Genomic DNA, 22,631 nt, shown 5'->3' on the forward strand with positions numbered 1-22,631 from the left:
TGAAAAATCGAAGGCTCACTCTCGATAGCGTAAAGTCTCAGCTACAACATATTAAAATCTGGGAGAAATTCACTGAAGGGTAAGTGAGCTAGTGCTCGATAAAGACAATCATGTCAGGATTCTTTCATCAAATTTGATGATCGAGTATGAGCACCGCCGCTAACATAATTTTAAGACACAAAGATTGTGAGATTATTCATCTTCTTTTTTCTTTGAGGGAGGTGGTATAGTCCAAGTAGATATGAGCTCAACAAAGTACCAAAAGAAAACGAAAAAGTATCTTGTAATATTATCAAAACAGTTTATTGCAAATTTAGGTACAACAAACTATGTTTTCTTCTTCCACGTTATTTGCGTTTTGCATATAAATGAACTTCGTTGCATCATAATCACCCGAACATAATGACATATCTGACTGGTTTTTGTATACGCCCTGTTCCACATTTTGGTGAAGGAGTGGCATATCTCTTATCTACTATGATCAGGGTGACCGGTGTAGGAACCGTTCAGGGTTTGACCCAACAGCGAGCGCTACCTTTGCCCCTTCCCCTCCCCTTCCCACCCACTCCTCTTCCCTCCCCTCGCCTCCCCCCCCCCCCCCACGCACACTCTAAACGACCCCTGCACAGTGAGTACCGTAGAAACTTTAGTCATTGATATCGATTGCGATAATGAACTACGAACTCGTTCGGCATGTGAGCTGGTTTCTAGTCACGTGATGTAACATCGGATCAGCTCGGTAAAAATGTGTCAGTCGATTAGATGCTGCTGACGTCCTGAAAACAAGGTATGTATGCAGCTTGTATGTACGTACTTCACGAGAGACATTGAAAAACATCAATTCTGTAGGTTCTTTCTGATAATAATCATCATTTCTAATCCAACACCTCCATCGGCACGTGATGATGTGTATGCCATATCATAATGTCATGCTTTCTCTCTTCTTTTTATATGTTATAATATCTAAATGATTATATAGTACTGTCACTATGTAACGAGATCCCTGTGATCTTTTTAGTATAATATCACAATGCCAATCACGTAAGTGAAAAGATGATGGTTATTATGAATGATTTTGGGCCGTGAATTCCATAGCCATTGTAGACGTGAATAATAGCATAGATACCCGCCTCAGAGGAATAGCATAGATACCCGCCTCAGAGGAGTGATGGGTAAAAAAATAACTAGAATACTCCCATACCGATTTGGCTTTGGCCATTATTTTGCCCACGCTCATCTGAACTCTCATAGATGCGTTATGAACCCGGTCAACTGAATGAAGTACAATGTAGGTCAATTCTCGTCCCACAAATATCTTGGCCTGTGAACTGTCCTTGCACGCACCGACAGGCCCGAAACCGCAAATTGACTGAAGTTCACGTACACCCCTCACGCCTGTTTTCCTGTAAACATTTCAGTTTTGTTTGTGCGATATCGAAGTAAGTGCAGTTATGGCTGGCTCGAACGTGTATGCTGATCTACCAAACGAAGCGAAGATCCCCCTCCTCGGTCTCGGGACATGGCGGGTAAGTTAAAGGGATCGTATAGTTTTGGTTGAGACCCAATTTAAGGTTTCTAACATTTTTTGGTGAGATAATGAGAAACCTCTTATGAAATATGAAAGAGCATGTAATTCTTTGAGGAATTCAACATTTATTTGATGAAAATTGGTTTTGAAATGGCTAAGATATCCAAAAAAGAGCGATTCTAATAAAGTGTGGGACCCACACTTTATTATGATCGCTTTTTTTTACTTTGTGTTTGGATGTTTCAGTCATTCCAAACCTTATTTTCGTCAAATAAACTTTGAATTCCTCTTAAAATGGTATGCTCTGTGATATATCATAAGTGTTTTCTTGGTATCTCGCAAAAAGTTAAAAACCCAATTTTCATCTCCACCAATACTGTACCATCCCTTTAAGGTATAATACGTGACCTGTTTTTACGGATGTTGCTGCTCCACGGAGCCCCAGTGTCATCTGGTGTTCAGGATCGAACACAATGTGATGCACATGCAAACGTCTCGGGAGTCATGCTTAGAATGTCAAGGGCCATATTTTTGAAAGAGCATAGTCTCCGCCAAACCTTTAGGAATCGCTTGATGGATACCTGATAGGTTTAATCTGTAGAAGAAATACTAGTAAAGGGGAAACATTCGAAGAGACTTAAACGCCCTTGTTATATACATGTAGGTCTTACAGTAACTATATATTTACACGGTCGTGGCGGATCAAGGAATTCCGTAAAAAGGGGGGGGCGGAAAAATATTCCACTTCTGGCACTTTCAGCTGACAAGAAAAAAAAAGAAAACCAGGCTCCCGTGCATTTTTTTGCATGTGTAGCTCAGTTGTATCGTTATGATATATATGTATTATATATCATAATATATAAATAATGCATGTATAAACATATAATGTTTGATATATCTAAATACAAAGATATAAACATGTGTATGTGCGTGTGTGTGTGTGTGTGTGTGTGTGTGTGTGTGTGTGTGTGTGTGTAGGATAGAGTTTAATAGCAACAAATAAAAGAACATGTAAAGCCATCGCAAACTTCATCACCATAGCTGCACTTGCCTGTATAACATGCCACTTTCTCTCATCAGCCGAGAGACGGTGACGCCTGTCGTGCCGTGGAGGCCGCGATAGATTGCGGCTACCGCCACATCGACACGGCCTTCATCTACGGGAATGAGACAGAGGTCGGCAAGGCGATCAAGACAAAGATCGACGACGGCACCATCAAGCGCGAAGACCTGTTCGTCACCACCAAGGTGAGTTGATGTCAATGTTATACTCATAAAAGTTAGATTCTAATTAAACATCGACTGCATGCATGCCAATCTTTTTCTGTCTACGAACAACGAACAACCTCATCTTCTTGCCCTGATTGACAGATTGCCTGTCATTGACGTAAACAGACACAACTTATTCAGTGTTTTAGTTTTGTTAAATCATTGGCATCACATTCTGGGCTTGACCTCAAACCATGGAGCTACTCTGTTAGTAGCTCCATGCTCAAACCAGCGACCTTCTGATTGGTATGTGAGACGTCATATCCACTAGCGATGACCCGGCGGATGACTAGACCAACGTTGCCGTCAAGCTCCGTCACCCATGGCACATTGCTCATAGCGTTGTACAGTAGACCTCCATATAGTTATACATTATAACATCCTTGTATTGTCACCTTTTACCTTGGCATTTGCCCTGGCATTTTTACTTATGGCATTTCTAACCCAATAGATAAGAGCTAGGCTCGTGTATGACATAGGGAAGGTGAAAATAAATGTTATTTTAAACTTACAGATAGCAAATTAAGGCACGGAGTGTACCTTTCCAAGTAAGAACTGATTCGGCATTCTGTGTAACAAGAAATGTTTCTAAGTATACCTGCATTTATATCTGCTCCTTCTTCTTCTTCTTCTTCTTCTTCTTTTTTTTTTGGGGGGGGGGGAACGTTACTCTGTTATCATCATGGGAAATCTATTCCTACACGGTGTTATTGTTATATAAAAGTCTCGATTCATCGTCAGAGGATGTTAATGAATTATAGTGACTTTTATAGTTTCCTTTCTTCCGCTTTCGGTTGTATGGCAGTCCTCCCTACCCACTTTGTCAAAAAAAAAAAAAAAATCCTTCGTTATTGTTGTGAACAAATTAATATCACATGATCTGTCAGCTTGATTTGCTCGTTATGATCTCATTAAGATTAGATGAAGGAAAGACATGACAAAATGTATTGGTTAAAACACGATTTATGTCATCATGCATGGAGATTGTATCTATGTCCATGCTTATAATCAAAATTATCCCTCTTTCCCCTTCTCTCTCTCTTTCTCTCATCCCACTAGCTGCATATTATATACAGTATGTCCCCCCCCCCCAAAAAAAAAAAAATACAATCAGATTTTTGCATTGAAAACTTCCAATATGATTAGACTGTCTAAATGCTACTTCAGGGTCTTAAAATGTAACATCTGAGCTATATTTTACAGAAAACCCCATTCAATTTGGTTAAGTTGTCACTGAGAAATGTGGATCTTTGGAAAGCATGTCATGGGTCTGATTCTTTCAAATTCAGCACTCATGGATGCTCTTAGCAGTGTATAATGTGTGAACACAATGGACAGAGCTTGGAGGGAAGGGATTCCTGACGTGCTCTACAAAACTCCTCATTTCTCTTTGACCACTGAAGCAAATCGGCTGGGGTTTTCAGTAAGATGTTGGTAATGAGTTATAGTTTCATACCCTATAATTTTATCATTGCGGAGGTTCCCTGTGTATTTTTTTTTTTGGGGGGGGCCATACTGTATATATATATATATATATATATATATATATATATATATATTACCAAACGGATATATTATATATATATATATATATATATATATATATATATATATATATATATAATATTTATTTATTTATTTATTTATTTATTTATTTATGCGTGTGTGTGTGTGCGGGCGTGCATGGATGGGTGTAGTGTGTATGTATAAATCTCATAATGTAACTTTCCATGTTTTTAGGTTGTTCGAAGACACATCGTATATCCTTTGCCATCTATAAAAATTTCATTTGCGTTTTGCTTCACACCAGGCAGTCCAAACTGTTTCCAAACTTGTATTTGTAAGCAATCAATATAAATAATCCCTTAGGTTTGCCTCCCGTATACTTTAAACATGATATAGGCCTACTAGTATTGTATACTTCTTACATTTTTTTTTTTAAATTCCATTTGTGCAATTTGAACGAGAATGACCACAACGTTATCGGAAGGATCCATTTGATGTTACTTGAACAGTACCAAGTGTTAATTTGAATGCGCTTGTGCATTAGGCATATACGTTACGTGATTTTGAAATTGTATGTAAATGTATGAAGTTGCTTTGTGAACAAATGATTTGATTATGACCTAGAGAAAACGAGTTATAGGACTGAATTAAATTAGATGGAATTAAAGTGTTTCTTTCTGTCCTTTCCCCCAGCTGTGGTTGACCAACTTCCATCCAGATCACGTGGAAGAGAACGTGAGAGAATCTCTGACCTCTCTTGGCCTGGACTATGTTGACCTGTATCTAATGCACTGGCCAGTTGCTCTGGTGGTAAGCACATACGATTCTTAATTCTATCACATTTGTTATATTCAAGTTTATTGCATATACGGTATGATTTCTTCACATTCATTCAATTTCATTTCAATTTAATTCAGTCAGTTCATCCGATTTTACTTGAGTTTGTTTCACTTTATTCAAGTTCATTTTATTTCATTTATGTTTGATTCATGTTGATTCATTCCTTTTGGTTTCTCTTTTCAAAATCACACATGCAAGGGTTCATAATGGAAAGGAATGATACAAGGTATAAGTCCTTTATATTTGGATCAATGACTTTGTAAACTACCTATTTCCTGATCTTGAAACAGTGAGTGTGATAAAACTTTTATTTCACAAGTCTCAGAGAAATACTAAAGGTGGCATTCATTATTGTTTAAATCTGGCAGCATTAACACGGTTTTACACTGCATTGTAATCTTACGGTTCTGAAGGTGTATTTATTACTATATTAGTATAGTAGTTTGGTCTGCTGGTAAAACTCATAAATATCTACAGCTATTTCACTTTTTTCAAGGAGAAATGGTCAGACAAAGTCTTGGGTTAAACTATTGTCGTGGGTGGAAAAAAAAAGAAAAATGAAAAGGCAAATTAGAAAAATGTATGTTTTTAAGTTCTCTATTTATACACTTTGTTTCGACTGATGTCATGTTTTCAACGTGTATAGGCCTACTTACACAATACGGATCACCGACTTGTACAACCTCCAATGAACACACAGAGAATATTGTTAAGCATGCGTGGGCCGCGGGGCGATTGAGCTGCCTAGTGATTGGAACCTTGTTTTTCCGCTGTTATCAGTGGTATTCGTAGCAAAATGAAGATCATCTTTTCAAAGTACATGTACAACCATAATAAAATGGGCCATCAATTGTACTACCACGAACAAAGCTTGTATTCACTCTCTAGTAAAAAAAAAAAAAGATACCGGCAAAGGAAGTTTTTCTGGAGCAAAGCTCCGGAAGAATGACACTATATTGTTAGATGAAGGTCATCAAACAGAAAGGAATTAGTGAAGATAGAACGGAGTTTTTAAAAAATATACATTTTATAAATATCATGGATATATATATATATATACATACATATATATATATATATATACATATATATATATATATATATATATATATATATATATACATACATATATATATATATATATATATATATATATATATATATATATATATATGTGTGTGTGTGTGTGTGTGTGTATTTATTCATTTCATATAAAACTACGAGCATTGCAAGTCATCCAAAAGTAACGCCCAAGGCAAAAACAAACAAACAAACAAGAACCAAACATAACCGGATTTTGGCTCACCAGTTAGTACACTTCTATTGAAGCATCTTAACCATCCTATCCATGATTCCATTTCTTTTTACTCGCAGCATGGTAAAGGCGCGTTTCCACTTGACAAAAATGGCGTCTTAATCGGAGATGACAGTGTTGACTATGTTGATGCGTGGAAGGTATGTTATGCATATACCTGGTGCAAGAGGTCAAAGTTATATTGGTCGATCGAAAATGTCTATTTCAACGAGAAATGGACAAAAAAAAAAGACTACTGTGTATTATGCAACGTCTTGTCTGAGTTGATACCAGTGTATAACATTGTAGTCATACCCTTCATTTTATGAAGATCTGTCAAAATAATGATCTCTTTAGTAATAGAAGTAGGTCCTATAATTCTACCCTTTCGACCAGCAGACGGGTCAGCAATAGTTATCCAGGTGAGCGGTGATGTCATCAGTTTTTGCTTTTCAGTATTCTCACGAATAACGGGAGGTGGGTTTACCATGTACCACATCTGCAGAAAGTTGTATATAATCAGAGACGATGGATTATTACTTAGTGAATTGCCGTATTTTCTTGAGTATTGTATTATACATTTTATTTTTGCTTCAATCCAATTATGATATTATGATGTTATTATTGATTATTATTTGCATTATATATTATTTGTCAGGGGATAATTTTCAATAAACCTCTATTTTGTGCTTCTCGTGATTCCCCGACTGGAAACTCATTCTCCTCATTTTCCTTATATTCTTCTTCTTCGTCTTTTATTCTCTGTCATTCCTTCTTGTCTTCTACTGCTACTTCTTCTTCTGATTCTTCTCCTCATCCTTTTCTATTCCCTCCTTCTCATTCTCCTCCTTCTTCTTTTCCTTCTTATACTATTATTCTCTACTATACTCCTTCTTATGATTATCTTCTCCTGCTACCACTGCTACTTTTCTTCTTCGTCATCTCCGAATCTTCAACTTCTCGTGCTAATTCTCTTGTACTTATTTTCCTGTGTGCAGGGAATGGAGTCCCTTGTTGATAAAGGCCTGGTGAAAGCCATAGGCGTGTCTAACTTCACCATCGCGCAGATAGAGCGACTACTCAGTCTGCCCCCGAAACACCCCATTTCGAACAATCAGGCAAGTCTAAATGTGAATTTTGGCAGGAATGGATTTCTGATTGATAACTGACATAATGCTCTTGTTTGAGGCTGACAGTTAACCAAGTCAAACGCGTGAATTATCAACACAGTGTTACAACGATTAGCACAATAAAAAAAAAAAATCACTTTTTTTTTCATTTCCAGCAGAAACATAATTATAATACTTTATAGAAGTTTAATGCATAGATTACATCACGATATATGATAAAGAAATGTATCAGTTTGCAAAATATGATAACATTTGTATGCCTAATGACCACTCAATTATTAAAAAAAAAAGTATCTTAAACAATTTACTTATGCAGAATAGTTACTATATTCTTTGTCTCTGGTAGGAAATTTCAAGAAATATATTCATTTTCATTATTCTCCCTGTCTTTATAACACGCAGGTCGAAAGTCATCCGCGTCTTACTCAAACAGAGCTCATAGAGTTTTGCTCAAAGCATGGTATTACCGTGACAGCGTTCAGTCCACTAGGTTCTCCGGAAAGACCAGAGTAAGTATCCGGGGTTTTCTGTCAGATCTTATGGAAATAAAACTGTGCTAAGTGCATAAGCCCTATCCTTATTGGCTGAGGCGAAGACATGATAACATAAACGCATGCTTTTCTCTTTCCAAATGTTTTCATCGGATGAAATTGTGTGGATTTTATTTGTTCCTCCTTTTTTCTAGGGAGAAGGGCAGACGTTAATGTCCACGGTTAACTTTTAGAAAATGATGGCATTTCATTTTTATGTATTTATATGTTTCTTATTATTGACAGAATTTTTCTTGACCGTGGTCCTTCGTTATCTATATAATAGACTCATATGTCCGAAATCTTATCTTTTCTTCTTCCTTGAATCTTCTTCACTGACTCAGAAGGACAGCCAAAAAAAGGTCTTACAGGAGACCTCGAGGTGCAAAACGTAGGCCCACTTTGTGTGTTGAGTACTAAACAATTAATAGTTTGATTCGAAATCCTGAGACGAAAAGGTGGCCACAGACGCATATTGACGCATAACTTCTATCAGTTGAAATTGTTTGTTTGCTTGTTTGTTTGTTTGTTTGTTTGTTTGTTTTGTGTTGTTATTATTATCATAATTTTGGTTGGTATGTTTGTGTGTTTTAATCCCTGGTTCAACGATAAACCATGCAGTTTACTCCACATCTTGTCCATTATATATTGTTGATCTGTGGTTCTTCAGAATTGTGGAATTGTGAAATATTTTTCTTTTGTTCCTATAGTAATACGCGTCATCCTGATGACCCAGTGTTAATGGAAGAACCTGTGGTGTGTCAGATAGCCCAGAGCCTGGGCAAGTCCCCCGCCCAAATTTTGATACGATACCAGATCCAGAGAGGTGTCATTGTGGTCCCGAAGAGCTTCTCCCCAACGAGGATCCGGCAAAACTTTGAGGTATCATAACTATATAGACAACGATTAAAAGTCATTACAAAGAGATCTAATACAATGATATACTTACACCATCACAAACTATTGTCACTGTTTCCGATGGAGTAGATTAATTTCGAATTATTGTTACGGCTCCTGATGAATCAGATCACGTCATAATAATACATAATCAGGGGCCGCGAAACCAGGTGGATGAATCTGGGACCGAACGTTTCAAAGTTCATGGATGTTTTGATTTTTTCCTCTTTTTATCCGATCCCCTTCTTTTAAGACCCAAAAGGTTGGCGGGGGGGGGGGGGTGGGGGGTGTGCAGCCCCCTCCCGGGTTCCGCGGCCCCTGCATAAAACGTTTGATACCCTGTATATTATTGTATGGGTGCATTTTGAAGCGGATGCAAAACAGCAAGCAATAAACAAGGAGATTTTTTTTTTAATGAAAAGCTGTTTAGAACAGGAACAGCTCGCGTATAGATGCAAAACAAGTGGAATAAGATTTAGTGTACAATGTAGGCTCTATCTTGCTGTCAAATCCGGCAGCTAATTCCCACTGAATAAATTTGTAAATTCATTGCTGTGGACAAAGTGAATTCGCACAACGTGGTCACGTCTACCAACGTGCGAACGTCAATGCCCCTGCTAACTTGCATGTCTATTCGGTGACAATATTCTAAACTTCAAAAAAAAAAAAAAAAATCCATGACCTTCTTCTTTCATTTTCGACTTAATCACTCTTTGTTTGCTTTTATTCAATTTGTCACAGTCCACTTGTGTATGGTGTGCAATTGTGCTTTAAAGATGGCAACTTTAAAATAGAAACAAACATTACATACTTTCACCCTTGGTTATGAAATAATGAAACTGTAAAAAGATAATGGCATAGGTGATATTAAATTCATGGATAATTAATTTTGTCACAATTCCAGGCACTGAATTTCACCTTGCCAGAAGACGACCTTCTACAACTCTCCAAGCTGAACAAGAATCACCACCTCTTGCGATTTGAGATGTAAGTTTTCCTCAGAATTAATATAAACGGAATTATTGTCCTAGCTTGAACGGATATTCCAAGTTATTTCTATCGTCTGTAAATTTGCCTTATTGCTTTATGTAAGGTCCAGTGGCTGATCGGGCCTAGTTTGCAGGCACAAACCCTTGTTGGTCGTAAAGGAGTCTGCGCCAAGACTACTACATGCACCACTTTGGCACTGTCCCATAGGCCCTGTGTTGAAACTGGTGCGTGTGTTAGTCTTGGCGCATGCAGACTCCTATACGACCAACAAGGGTTTGTGCCTGCAAACTACATTGGGGGGGGGGGGGGGGGGGCGCACAGGGCCCGCACCCCCTATATTTTTTTTTTCAAACAACAAAAAAAAAAAAACTTAAAAAGAAAAGAAAATGAAAGGGGCGCTTGCGCCCCCGCCCCTTTAATCTTTTATTGTAGTGGCACCAGAAAATTGCGCTGAAGCCCTTTTTTTTCGGAAGTGGCATGAGAAAAGGCACATGAGGCCTTTTTTTTCACTTTTCAGCTGATTAAACCCAGAAGTGGTATGGGCCTACCAGAATTTCGTTTTGAGCCCCCCCCCCCCCCCCCTTTATGAAATACCTGGATCCGCCTCTGAGGTCTTACAATACTGTCCCGTGATCACTGAAAATGTGTCAATTTGATGTTGTTCCATCTAAAGTTCCCCAAATGATACTAGTAAATTAATTGTTGCTGTATGACAACGACTTGAAGTTCATGATTTCGCATTACTGTACTCGTTCACAGACTACTAAATGCAGCAACACAAGGCAATAGGTTTTTTTTTTTTTTTTGGGGGGGGGGTTTAATTCGGAACATCCATGCATTGTACTTTGGGGAAAGTGACAAGATGGAATCTCATTGTTAGCATTACTAATTAGCGCACAATTCAGACATCTACATACAGGGTTCCTTGTCGCAGAGATATGAGACATTTGCAGATATGGGAAGTATATAGTGTACGTGTACTATACAAATAATTCTCATCTTGCGTTTTGGGGGGTTGTCAAAAAAATGGCGCTCATATGAAGATTAAATATTGCCGTCATGATGTGCATTGGTGAAAAAAAAAAGAAGATATTGTGCAGTTTTGTAAATTGTAATTCTTTTGCCTCTTCCACCTCACTGCCTCTTTAGGGCGAAACACTGCAAGAACTACCCTTTCTAACCTAGCAAACAGGGCAAGACGTACTGGAACCAGTGGCAGACAAGATTTGTAGAGTAGGATATCGAAAGTATACATTGTTGACTGAAATGACACTTAATGTCGTGTGTAGGACTATTTGAATGCACTTGCCCCTTAGAATCCTCATCCAATAAGCCAGTTCGCAGTTCCATTTTGCGCATTACGGAGCAGAACCAATAATGGTCATTCGTATACGTACGGGCATGCTGGCTTTTAAATTCACTGCGATAAGCATATGTGATGCGATGATTATTCATGTACATCTACCTGAGAGCAGAAGCTGTATGTGGCAATATCAGCAGAAAGAGATTGTTAATATATTCTATGAAAAATAATCATATATTATGAAATGGATGCTCTCCCAAATGTTAATTGACGGACCATTCCGGTCATCTGGTCTACGCAAGTTCATTCTTTTTTTGCACAGGCTTGATGAATCTCATAAATTGTTACGTAAACAAAGCTTATGCGGGAAAATTATACGGGTTAAGTGTCCCTAACCGACTGAGAGAAAAAAAGAAGAAGAAGATATTGGGTCCGTCGTACCATTATGCCCATGAGCTAGCTCCTAACTCGCTTGTTAGCCTGTAGTAGTATTGTTTTCGTTGCTTTGTTTCAGGCAGTAATGAAGTTACTACATGTAATACATTTGCACGTGCGTTAATTTCACAAACCTGACGTCACCATATCCTTCAAGTCACATCATTTGAGATATTCGGTGCGTAAATGAATATATATATTGTTGGTATGGCCTGTATGATCTTATGTTAATCAGGCGGCTTTCAAAAGCAACAAAAATAGTTATGAAAAAAAAAGTTATGAATATATATTGTCTATTAGACAATTTTATTTTGATCCCCTTATACTGTTGACGAGCACATAAACTGAGGAGCTGACGATCAAGGAATTTTGCCTGTAGTATCCTGTTTCATTGTATATGTCAGCCACGATCCATCATTTCCTCAAAATAATTCCTTTAATAACATCATACTTCTAGTGTAGGGTAAGTACTGTAGTTTGTGGGTTTTCTTTTCTATGTTTAGTCTGTATATGCGAAAGTATATCGTACTATTTCGGTATCGTTTATATACAAATAAGGAAAGATTTTAATACAAAATTTCAGCAGCGAGATGCTTATTTGCTTGTTTTCTCGGCTCTTTTTGGGGTTTACTTTGGGAGATGTGTCCAATTCATAAATGTATTCTCTCAATTTGCTGCTTTATGGTTTTTATGGCTTTTTCATGGTACATGTATTATATTGCTTTAAGTTTTATATTGGTTACACAGTCATTATGTACGAATACAGGGCTATTTCAAAAACAGGCTCTAAAACGACTACCCTGGTTTTTGTTGTTGTTTTTAAATAAGACGGAATAGAATAAACAAATATACATCAAAAAATATAAGTTGATAATACGCTGTACTGTTAATATATATATATATATATATAGTACAATGTGTAATATATTCATGAATATATATATATATATATATATATATATATATATATATATACATATTGTTGTTGTTGTTTGTTCGTTTGTCTTTGGCATGATGATGATTAATTTAGCGGTCATAAAGTGCATCAATGAACAGTCGCCAGACGCGAAAATAATGAGAGAAAACTCTATTGTTGTCAGCCATCTCCAATTATAGTTTTCCTTGAAATATCACACATTCTATCCTCTCATCTGTTCTCGTGAGTATACTCTTCACAAAACACGCTTTTGATGGCTGATTTTAATCCAGTGAATGTGCTGAGTCTTTCGGATCACCGCATTGTCTATAGGGAGCCTATAATGGGCCCCGTAGAGTCTATGGATATAATAATAATCTCTTTAATGGGCTCATTATAACAGGTGTGCCTAGTTATACGGACAAATTACACTTAATTATAGAGTGCTTTGACATCTACAGAATAAGTAACTGACCAGTTTTGATACATTGTGCACGAGGACGACATTTTATTCAATCTGTCAAACAATTACATTGTGTAATAAGACATATCATATCCTGGAATGATATCATCTAATCTAACAAGATTTAAAGGGTGTGTACAGTTCTGGTCAAGGTGAGGATTTAGCTTTTAACGTTTTGCGAGATATTCAGATACCATTCTGTGAGATGTCAAAGAGCATGCAGTTCTAAGGGGTATCAAAAGTTTATTCGATGAAAATCGGTTTTGAAATGGCTAAGATATCCAAAAACAAGGTGAAACAAAGAGATCCTAATAAAGTTGTGGCATGTCGCCTTTTATTATTAGCACTTTTTTTGGATATCTCAGCCATTTGAAGACCAATTTTCATCAAATAAACATTGAACCTTCTTAAAATTACACGCTCTTTCATATTTCATAAGAGGCTTTTCATTATCTCACTTAGGAATGTTCAAAACACGAATCCCCACCTCAACCAGTACTGTACAGTCCCTTTAAACAGCACATAATTGTATTCATTTTCATTTTATTGAACACACTTTTTTTTTCTATAGTCTGTAAACAAAGTAAAATATAACGTTTACATAAGACACTTTTTTTCACTCGGCAAGGTTTTGATAAATTCATGTAAACATGCAAGAAATATATAGAATATACTAGTAGTCTTGATTAAAGGACACACAGATGGAACATATAAGAGTGTCTATTATACAAATACACATGGTGAAAAACATCACCGTATACAGAAACTCTGTCACTAAAACCAACCATGGAACACTGAGAGCACCATCTAGTTATAGTTCTGCATGCAGTGACCTACCACATCTACTATCCACGTGATTCCATTTAAGACAACCTCGGTAAGAAACATATACAGCTGTATCAGGGTTATCTAGATTGCATGTTTGTGTATCATTACATGCAACAACAACAACAAAAAAGACATTCTGCCACCTTACACAACCCTTGCATTTCACACTTATTCCTTGAAAAGTGTTTGTTTTGTTTTTGTTTTTTGAATAATTGGAAAATAGCATTTCTGTGTCCCATTCTTTGTAATTTTTTCCAAAATACCTCATCACAAAAGCAAGCTAATATACTTTAATGTTGCAGGGATGATACAGAAATCAATCAATCAAGTAAAAAAGAAACAAGAATATGTGATATAAAAATCAAATGGAATGGAATACCCGTATATTTTCTTAATTGTCAACTGGAAAGCATGAAATCCCTGAAGAAGGAATTTGTGGTGGAGTTTCAAAACTTGTGCTCATGTTAAATCTGTGCACAATTTTTTGGCCTAACCTGATAATTGTACTACCTAAAACGATGAATTATTGGTGTGAGAGAAGTAAGGATGACATTAATCGACCTAAGCATTTCACATTTTGGACCACTGAAGGCTGTTGCTCCATCAGAAAATCCTGACGTAGACAGTGCAGATCTGGAAGACAGCCTACACCTGTCACGCCAACTTGGAAGTTCAATAAATACTAGAAAGCAGTACGGTAGTAAAAATGAGAAAATAGGTATTTCATCAATCCCCCTACTTTGGTACTGAAAGTGTCCACAAGGAAAATAACAAGTTGAAATGATCCTACATCTTTCTGGAGAAAATGGGAGTGTTCCTACTGGAAGGTTGGTAAGCATAGTGATCACATAGTCACATATTACTACAATGTATACATTTGGTTCAAGCTAATATGTAACAGTCAAATACCACTAAATATAAAACTCATGGTGACCATCAGGTGATTTGGATTATTCAAGTACATCTAAATACTAGACCCAACCAACATTCACAGTACATCAATACAGGGTTATGGTTTCAAACTTGTACATGTCATACTGTATATGTAGCACCAATTTAAAACTGTACACAGGAAGCATCTGAATCACGAAGGGTATACTGGTACTTGATAAACATCTATATAACTGAACCAAGAGGTTGTAATGGAGATGATAAGTTTTATAAAATGACCTCTTTTCACAAACATATCAGGAAAATATATCACAAAAAGGATCCTATTCAAGTATGATTAAAACCCATCCCATTCTCTTGCTCTGTGCATCTCTATTCAAGCCTCAAATTGACAGATTCTCAAGGTTTTTTGTTTTTGTTTTGTTTTTTTGTCATCTTGAAGAGCAGAATGGGTCAGTGGCTTTTCTTTGATGTCCATGGCCATGTGACAAATGTGTATGTCATCTCTTTCGGCTAGTGACATATATTTTCTGAGAGAAGACATTGTTATTCACAGCATGTATACTTTGGGTAATGACGTATTATGAAATCAAGTTTTTTTTTTTTTTTTTTTTAATGCAAGACAATCTAAAAAAGAATGAAGTCATAATGATCACTATTTTTCTGGCATCTATAAATAGAATGAACTCCCCCCCCCCCCCCCCCCCCGATACTACTTCATGACCTTTCCCTACCTCCACCAAGGGAGGATGCTATGTTTTGGTTACCGTTGGTTTGTGTGTTCGTTTGTTTGTCCGTGTGCAAAATAACTCAAAAAGTAGTTAACGGATTGGGGTTAAATTTGCAGGAATGGTTGAGAATGACACACGTAACAAACGATTAGCTTTTGGTAGTGATCAGAGAATTTCGGAGGAATTTATGAGGGATATTTGATATTTTGGCAGGTAGGGTCAATGAACTTGGGAGTTCAGGCTGCGCGTATTTGAGGTTTGCATGCGCGCAGTAAAGTGCATGCTCTTGTTTCTGCTAGGGCAAGGCGCGCCGTGCAGCTGAGGGTTTATGACGTAACAAAGGCTTCTATATTGGGAAATCGGGCAACTTTCAGCACACAATGCTATAAGTACATATGGGTGGAAATCACTGATATCTCTATGGAAGAACAAGATCAGTGGTGGAAATGAGCCGCATGCTTGGCAGAGGTCTGCGCTCTCAGAGTGCTTTTCTAGTTTATTAAAGGTTAAAAATACCTGTACAGAATGACTCTATTTCCAGTATGTTGGAAAACTCTTACAAAGTGTACATGATATGCAAACAGACAAGCTCACTATCAATACAAACACACACACACACATACAAAAAACTGTCAAAAATATAGTTTGTACGGGTACACAGTACTTTTTTCTTTTCACCACAGAGGTCACAAATGGATTGTTGAGACTTGGCAGAATAGAGTCCCAAACCATAATTATATTGCACACAGGGGTAACATGTCCAGCAAGACCGTGCATCATTTTACTTCACATTTTGAAAACCAGGAATAGGTATCAACTGCATCACACAGTTGCACTTCAGATCTCATAGTTACGAAACTTCTGGAGAGCATCACTGCCTTTCTCTCTAGACCAGCCGGATGGAAAGGATGAATCTGAAACAGGGAGAAAAATAAAATAGACAACACAACATCAAAACCAGGAGAGCACTTCTCTGTAGCGGAACAAGAAAGTCCTACTCTGCACACTCGTCACTTCAGTGACACATGAAATTTATCATAATCATGGAATTACAGTGCACTCCCATTAAAATGAATGCTATTATGACAAAAATTCTTGAAACAACAAATAAAAATCAGGTCCCCAAATTATAATCTATATATTTTTATATATTTCACTGTTAAGCTATAACAAAATTTCAATAAAATGGAAGAAAACTGGCAGTTGGAGGACTTCGTCATAATAAAGCAGTCACCTGCATAACAGTCAGGCAGCAATCATCAAACAACTGTTTGATGGATTCAACACAGGCAGCTATTCACTGATAGCTTTTAAGTGAAATACCACTCAACTTTCAGGTTGACTTTAATATTGGTAAAATAGAATATATTGTAAGAATCAAAGAAGGAACTACACAAAATATGGAAATTTGACATGGTGCTGATGTCATCAACTCATATTAATTCTCCCAAAAGTACTGTATACATTGAAGGATGAATTTTACGTGTTTAGCAAATTTTGCTACAACAACAAACTGCTAACCCTCAGAAGTAATCATTGCTATGTGATCATGATTCTTCTCTAATCTGACACGATGGATACAATTCAAAAATTCAATTTCTCTTCAAACTACATTGTATGATGCTTAGTGAAGTTTGTGTGCAGGTCAAATAGAGACTTTTGAAGCAATAGAATAATCAAATTACCTGACTGGCAAATTTTGTGATAGTCTTTGATATCATTGTTTCATGAAAGCTTGTTAAGTTCTAATATTCCCTTATAATTATTTTTCCTAGATTTCATGTACAATGTCTGACATTCTGTTGTTTTTGTCAAAGTTACACTTGAACACAAGTATCACTTTGCAGTGAGTCAATGGAGTGCGAGTTGAATGCAAAATTAAAATGAAGCCCCTATAAAAATCCCTGCCTATGTAGCATTCTGAGTTATATTTGTCATACTGCAGAGCTTTCTGTGTTATTTTTGTTAGAGTGTATACGATACAACTCACTTATCTAAAATTTAACTAAGGAAGCCTTTTCCATACTTTCAGTGGATCAGACTTCAGCTATATGGATTCACATCCAATTACACAAGGCTAAATCTGTACAGCTTCAAAATGGGCAGAAACAGTGTATAGAGTACCAAAGTGTTACATCATAGCCATTCGTTGCCATGGAAACTGGATTGAAAGTGTTACGTCATAGCCATTCATTGCCATGGAAGCTGATTCTAAACAATCTCAAGCAGCCAGAATATCTGTGAACACAATGGTTGCTAACCATGCTCAAACCGAAGACTGTGACGTCATCACTTTGGTACTCCATAACATATGACCACACCCTACATGTCCATACGCCACAAATTTCTCAGGTGAATTTAGATTAACGAGGTTGTGTGCAAGGGTGATTATATCTGATGACAGAAAGCATACACACTCTCTCAGTAGGGGGAAAAAATTAGCAGGGAAATCTGCTCACTAAGCCAAGTAATTCCTGTTTGGTGTACAACCCAAGTACAATAATGATCTTTATATGCAACATCAGTACAAATAATCTATCAAAATTAGAAAGAGAATTAATTTCCCAAACCAGAAACAGGATTATAAATGTTGAATGCCAGTATATTTGTTTTAAAAAAAATATATATATTAAATTTGAGCATTGATGAGGACTGGTATAAAAACATGGCTGACATGAACTCTTGAACAAAATCAAAGAACGAAACTTACACTGTGAGAAGCTGTTGGAAGCAGCTCTTTGGTCAGTACTGCCTTGGGCTTGGGCTTGTTTGGCATCAGGAACATCTTCTATCATTGGCTCTTTCTTCTTTCTCACTGCCCAGTGCAGTGTCTGGATAGTACACAAATAGAGAAGAACAGAATTATTTATAATCTTGAAGAGACTACTAAATGGGGTGTGATGTGATATGATAACACCTTCTCATTCAAAAATGTGAAAAATTTGCAATGCATTGCACAAAATTCATGAATGTTATCAAAATGATAACTCATGGCAATTCTATAGGATATGCCATATTTTCAGTTTGATTTTGAGAAATAAACCATAACTTTGACAAAATCTCTGAATTCTACTTTAGATGCAAATATGAAGTTATAGTGTTAAAAAAAAAAAAAACAGAAAAAAATCTACCAAGTTGCCAGTTCATAAACTTAGAGCTCCAATCAACATATAAAACTTCAATTCAACATTTCAGCATTTGAAATTTGGAGTTGCACCATCATGGGGAGAGTAGATTTGAAATGCTCACTGTATGGAGGGAACCCCTGGAGGACGTCCACATCTCGTAGGGAACGGTCAGACCGCTTCTCCTCCATAGGTCATAGTCCTTCCTGAGCTCCTCATCGGTCAGGGTGTCCCGAGCTTTCTGCAGCTTCTTGAACTTCTCCACCGCGGACGGGTCGTCCGGACACTTGTCGGGATGGACATCACGCACGCGGGCTTTGAACTCCGCATTGATCTGCTCGGTCTGTGGTCAGAGAGTCAAATCAGCAGATGCCAAGGGCACAATTATTTTGGTGTGTTTTTCTGGTAATTATGAGGATGCACTGAGGTTTAGATTTACAAACATACTAAGTGGCAATTCTAATCACATATAGTACATACATCAATACATCACAGAATGATTTTAGTGCACAAAGGGAAATAGTCGGGCAAAGGGTTCACTGACCAGTGTTAGCGTATGTCTGTGAATATTCCGATTCCCACTTGTTGAGGGTTACATTTTGAAGGACTTCTTAGAAATTGAGAGCACCTTAAATTTCTCCCTCTTTTTACCAGTTAGTCTTTACTCATTTCTTTTCTCACAAAATCAACATTTACCATAGAGCTCATTTTCCTATATTTTCTCCATGTGTATGATGGCTAGATTTTGCCTATTAAATGAAAAGGCAAACTAAAGACAGCTTCCGAATACTGGCCATACTCGATCAATATCTACAGTGGCAGTCTTCACAACAACAATTAACGAGCCCACAGCAAAGTCATCATGCTGTACAAACAGTACCAGATCCCATGCAATGCTCACCTTTAATTTCTATTCCTACCCGGATACATCTATACTAAGTAATAGATAGAAAAATCCATACGCCTGTAGGAGTTTATTACTAGCTCTGTTTAGCTTTGGGACTGTAATACAGTCCCCCTCCACAGGGGATTCCGTGAAGCCTGACATTTTATGATAGTCGCCGCATATTGATATAATATTCCAGACGATAAAAACAGACTGATCTTTCGGTCACGGATACAACTAGAGACCAGTAGAGTAGAGGACATCCACTATACACAACACTACGCAGTACACACGCTCTGTCCACACGTAGTGCTCCTCGACAAGTTAGCGTGGATGTGTCTTCGTGGATATCTTGCTGACTAAATCATACAGATACAGATACAGATACACAATCTCTTCCTAATCCTATACGCTGTAGATCTAGCTAGTATACAGACCACAGTGTCATCTGCCTGTAGAATGTCCTTTATACAGTTGGACCTCGATTATCCGGAAATCTCTATTATCCGGCAGTGAAGGACTTGTTTTTTCATCCAAAAATTGAGAAAAATCAGAGACTTTCATGGATCTATTTCGCTAATTTCATAAGATGTGCATGATAGGTTTCTCAATATCTAACGAGGTAAAACATGTATGATTTTCACATAAAGATAATACTTTATTTTTGTGAAGAAGGGACTACAATTTTGCGCAGGCTAGCATAGATTGCAACTGATTGACAAATTGCCCTACATCGACGTAAATAAGCACTGAATTGATCAGTGTTTTTTAGTAGTAGCCATGATAAAAAATCATGGGCGTACATACTCGAGCAGGATTCGAACCTACGACCTCCTGATCACCGGACAGGCGTCATCTCCACTAGACCACCGAGCTTTCGCCCGACAGCAAGTGTTGGTTCTAATCCTTATAGCATGCAGCGGGTACTGCTTTGTTATTCAAATTCATGAATTTCTTCCGTCGAGATGTTTTCATTGCAACTGATTGACAAATTGCCCTACATCGACGTAAATAAGCACTGAATTGATCAGTGTTTTTTAGTAGTAGCCATGATAAAAAATCATGGGCGTACATACTCGAGCAGGATTCGAACCTACGACCTCCTGATCACCGGACAGGCGTCATCTCCACTAGACCACCGAGCTTTCGCCCGACAGCAAGTGTTGGTTCTAATCCTTATAGCATGCAGCGGGTACTGCTTTGTTATTCAAATTCATGAATTTCTTCCGTCGAGATGTTTTCATTGCAACTGATTGACAAATTGCCCTACATCGACGTAAATAAGCACTGAATTGATCAGTGTTTTTTAGTAGTAGCCATGATAAAAAATCATGGGCGTACATACTCGAGCAGGATTCGAACCTACGACCTCCTGATCACCGGACAGGCGTCATCTCCACTAGACCACCGAGCTTTCGCCCGACAGCAAGTGTTGGTTCTAATCCTTATAGCATGCAGCGGGTACTGCTTTGTTATTCAAATTCATGAATTTCTTCCGTCGAGATGTTTTCATTGCAACTGATTGACAAATTGCCCTACATCGACGTAAATAAGCACTGAATTGATCAGTGTTTTTTAGTAGTAGCCATGATAAAAAATCATGGGCGTACATACTCGAGCAGGATTCGAACCTACGACCTCCTGATCACCGGACAGGCGTCATCTCCACTAGACCACCGAGCTTTCGCCCGACAGCAAGTGTTGGTTCTAATCCTTATAGCATGCAGCGGGTACTGCTTTGTTATTCAAATTCATGAATTTCTTCCGTCGAGATGTTTTCATTGCAACTGATTGACAAATTGCCCTACATCGACGTAAATAAGCACTGAATTGATCAGTGTTTTTTAGTAGTAGCCATGATAAAAAATCATGGGCGTACATACTCGAGCAGGATTCGAACCTACGACCTCCTGATCACCGGACAGGCGTCATCTCCACTAGACCACCGAGCTTTCGCCCGACAGCAAGTGTTGGTTCTAATCCTTATAGCATGCAGCGGGTACTGCTTTGTTATTCAAATTCATGAATTTCTTCCGTCGAGATGAAAACATCTCGACGGAAGAAATTCATGAATTTGAATAGCATAGATTACACCACCGTTTGCGGGGTACGCTACCTGCCTAGCTGCCAGAGCACTGGGACGGCAGCTTGGATGGCAGCTATATACACTAACATTGTGTCTCCCATATCCGGCCAATTCGCTTATCCGGTTGAGCGCCGGTCCCGACATGGCCGGATAATCGAGGTCGAACTGTACCTACATTGTAAGGCCTACAACAAGGTTATCACTGTATCAGCTCCAGGCAATTCCATGGCATCTATTGGCTATTCAGTTCCACTCCTACCTACGCTCTGTCTATGTGTTGGCTCTCCAGGTGATGAGAATCTTTTCACACACACCAATTTATTACTACGTGTTCTTGGGAACACACTCTCACCAAATCAAGTAAAATACAACAATGTAGACCCTCCTCTATGTCATACATGCATGAAAACTCAATAGCTCAATAACATGACTGCACCACTAGACCAGCCCATGTCATTATCACCGATTAATATGTTTGTTAGTGAGGCCCTGGGGCCTGTCTTATAAAGACTTGTGATAGAAATCAATCACAAGTTTTGTGTGTGCTGCAATGCAAGTTGCGATTGATTTGGGGACTTGTGATTGATTTGAAGGCTTTATAAGACGGGGCCCTGGTATCAAACACTGAAATTGTGTAAGAGTCAAGAGCTTGTAAATTTACAGCATAACTGTCACTAGTGTAGTGTAGTGTCAGTATATTTATATGTAACGTTACACTCACCGTCGATAGTTCATCACAACCCAGAAGCCAGTAGTAATCGTCCTCTAACTTCCTCTCCACAGCCCAGATGTCGGCCATCATGAGATTAAAAATCGAAATGTCGATCGTTTTGATGGAGTAAACAAGAGTGTGATCATCAAATCGCTTTCATTCTCTGATAGCTCTGTCTGTCTACTATACCGGCCCGCGCCCGAAAGCCGTACACTTAGCTGCTAGCTGCTGTGATGCTGCTGTCGCTGTGGTTATGTAGCAAGCTCCAGGA

General features: G+C 37.9%; 2 protein-coding genes across 2 annotated transcripts; one reads left to right on the forward strand and one right to left on the reverse strand.

The window, feature by feature from the left end:
* Positions 1 to 1,451: 1,451 nt before the first annotated feature.
* Positions 1,452 to 11,164, forward strand: LOC140228995 (aldo-keto reductase family 1 member B7-like). Its single transcript, XM_072309258.1, has 9 exons — positions 1,452 to 1,526; positions 2,609 to 2,776; positions 4,997 to 5,113; positions 6,518 to 6,598; positions 7,436 to 7,555; positions 7,970 to 8,076; positions 8,808 to 8,979; positions 9,899 to 9,981; positions 11,134 to 11,164. The coding sequence occupies exons 1-9, from the start codon at positions 1,452 to 1,454 to the stop codon at positions 11,162 to 11,164; spliced, it is 954 nt and encodes a 317-aa protein (XP_072165359.1).
* Positions 11,165 to 16,130: 4,966 nt separating this feature from the next.
* LOC140228996 (dnaJ homolog subfamily C member 12-like) lies at positions 16,131 to 22,552 on the reverse strand. Its single transcript, XM_072309259.1, has 4 exons — positions 22,370 to 22,552; positions 18,801 to 19,019; positions 18,262 to 18,382; positions 16,131 to 16,465 (listed from the first exon to the last, which is right to left on the reverse strand). The coding sequence occupies exons 1-4, from the start codon at positions 22,448 to 22,450 to the stop codon at positions 16,389 to 16,391; spliced, it is 498 nt and encodes a 165-aa protein (XP_072165360.1). The 5' UTR covers positions 22,451 to 22,552; the 3' UTR covers positions 16,131 to 16,388.
* Between the last annotated feature and the right edge of the window lie 79 nt (positions 22,553 to 22,631).

The sequence above is a fragment of the Diadema setosum genome, chromosome 5 (assembly GCF_964275005.1).
Source record: "Diadema setosum chromosome 5, eeDiaSeto1, whole genome shotgun sequence".
NCBI classification, from domain to species: Eukaryota; Metazoa; Echinodermata; class Echinoidea; order Diadematoida; family Diadematidae; genus Diadema; species Diadema setosum.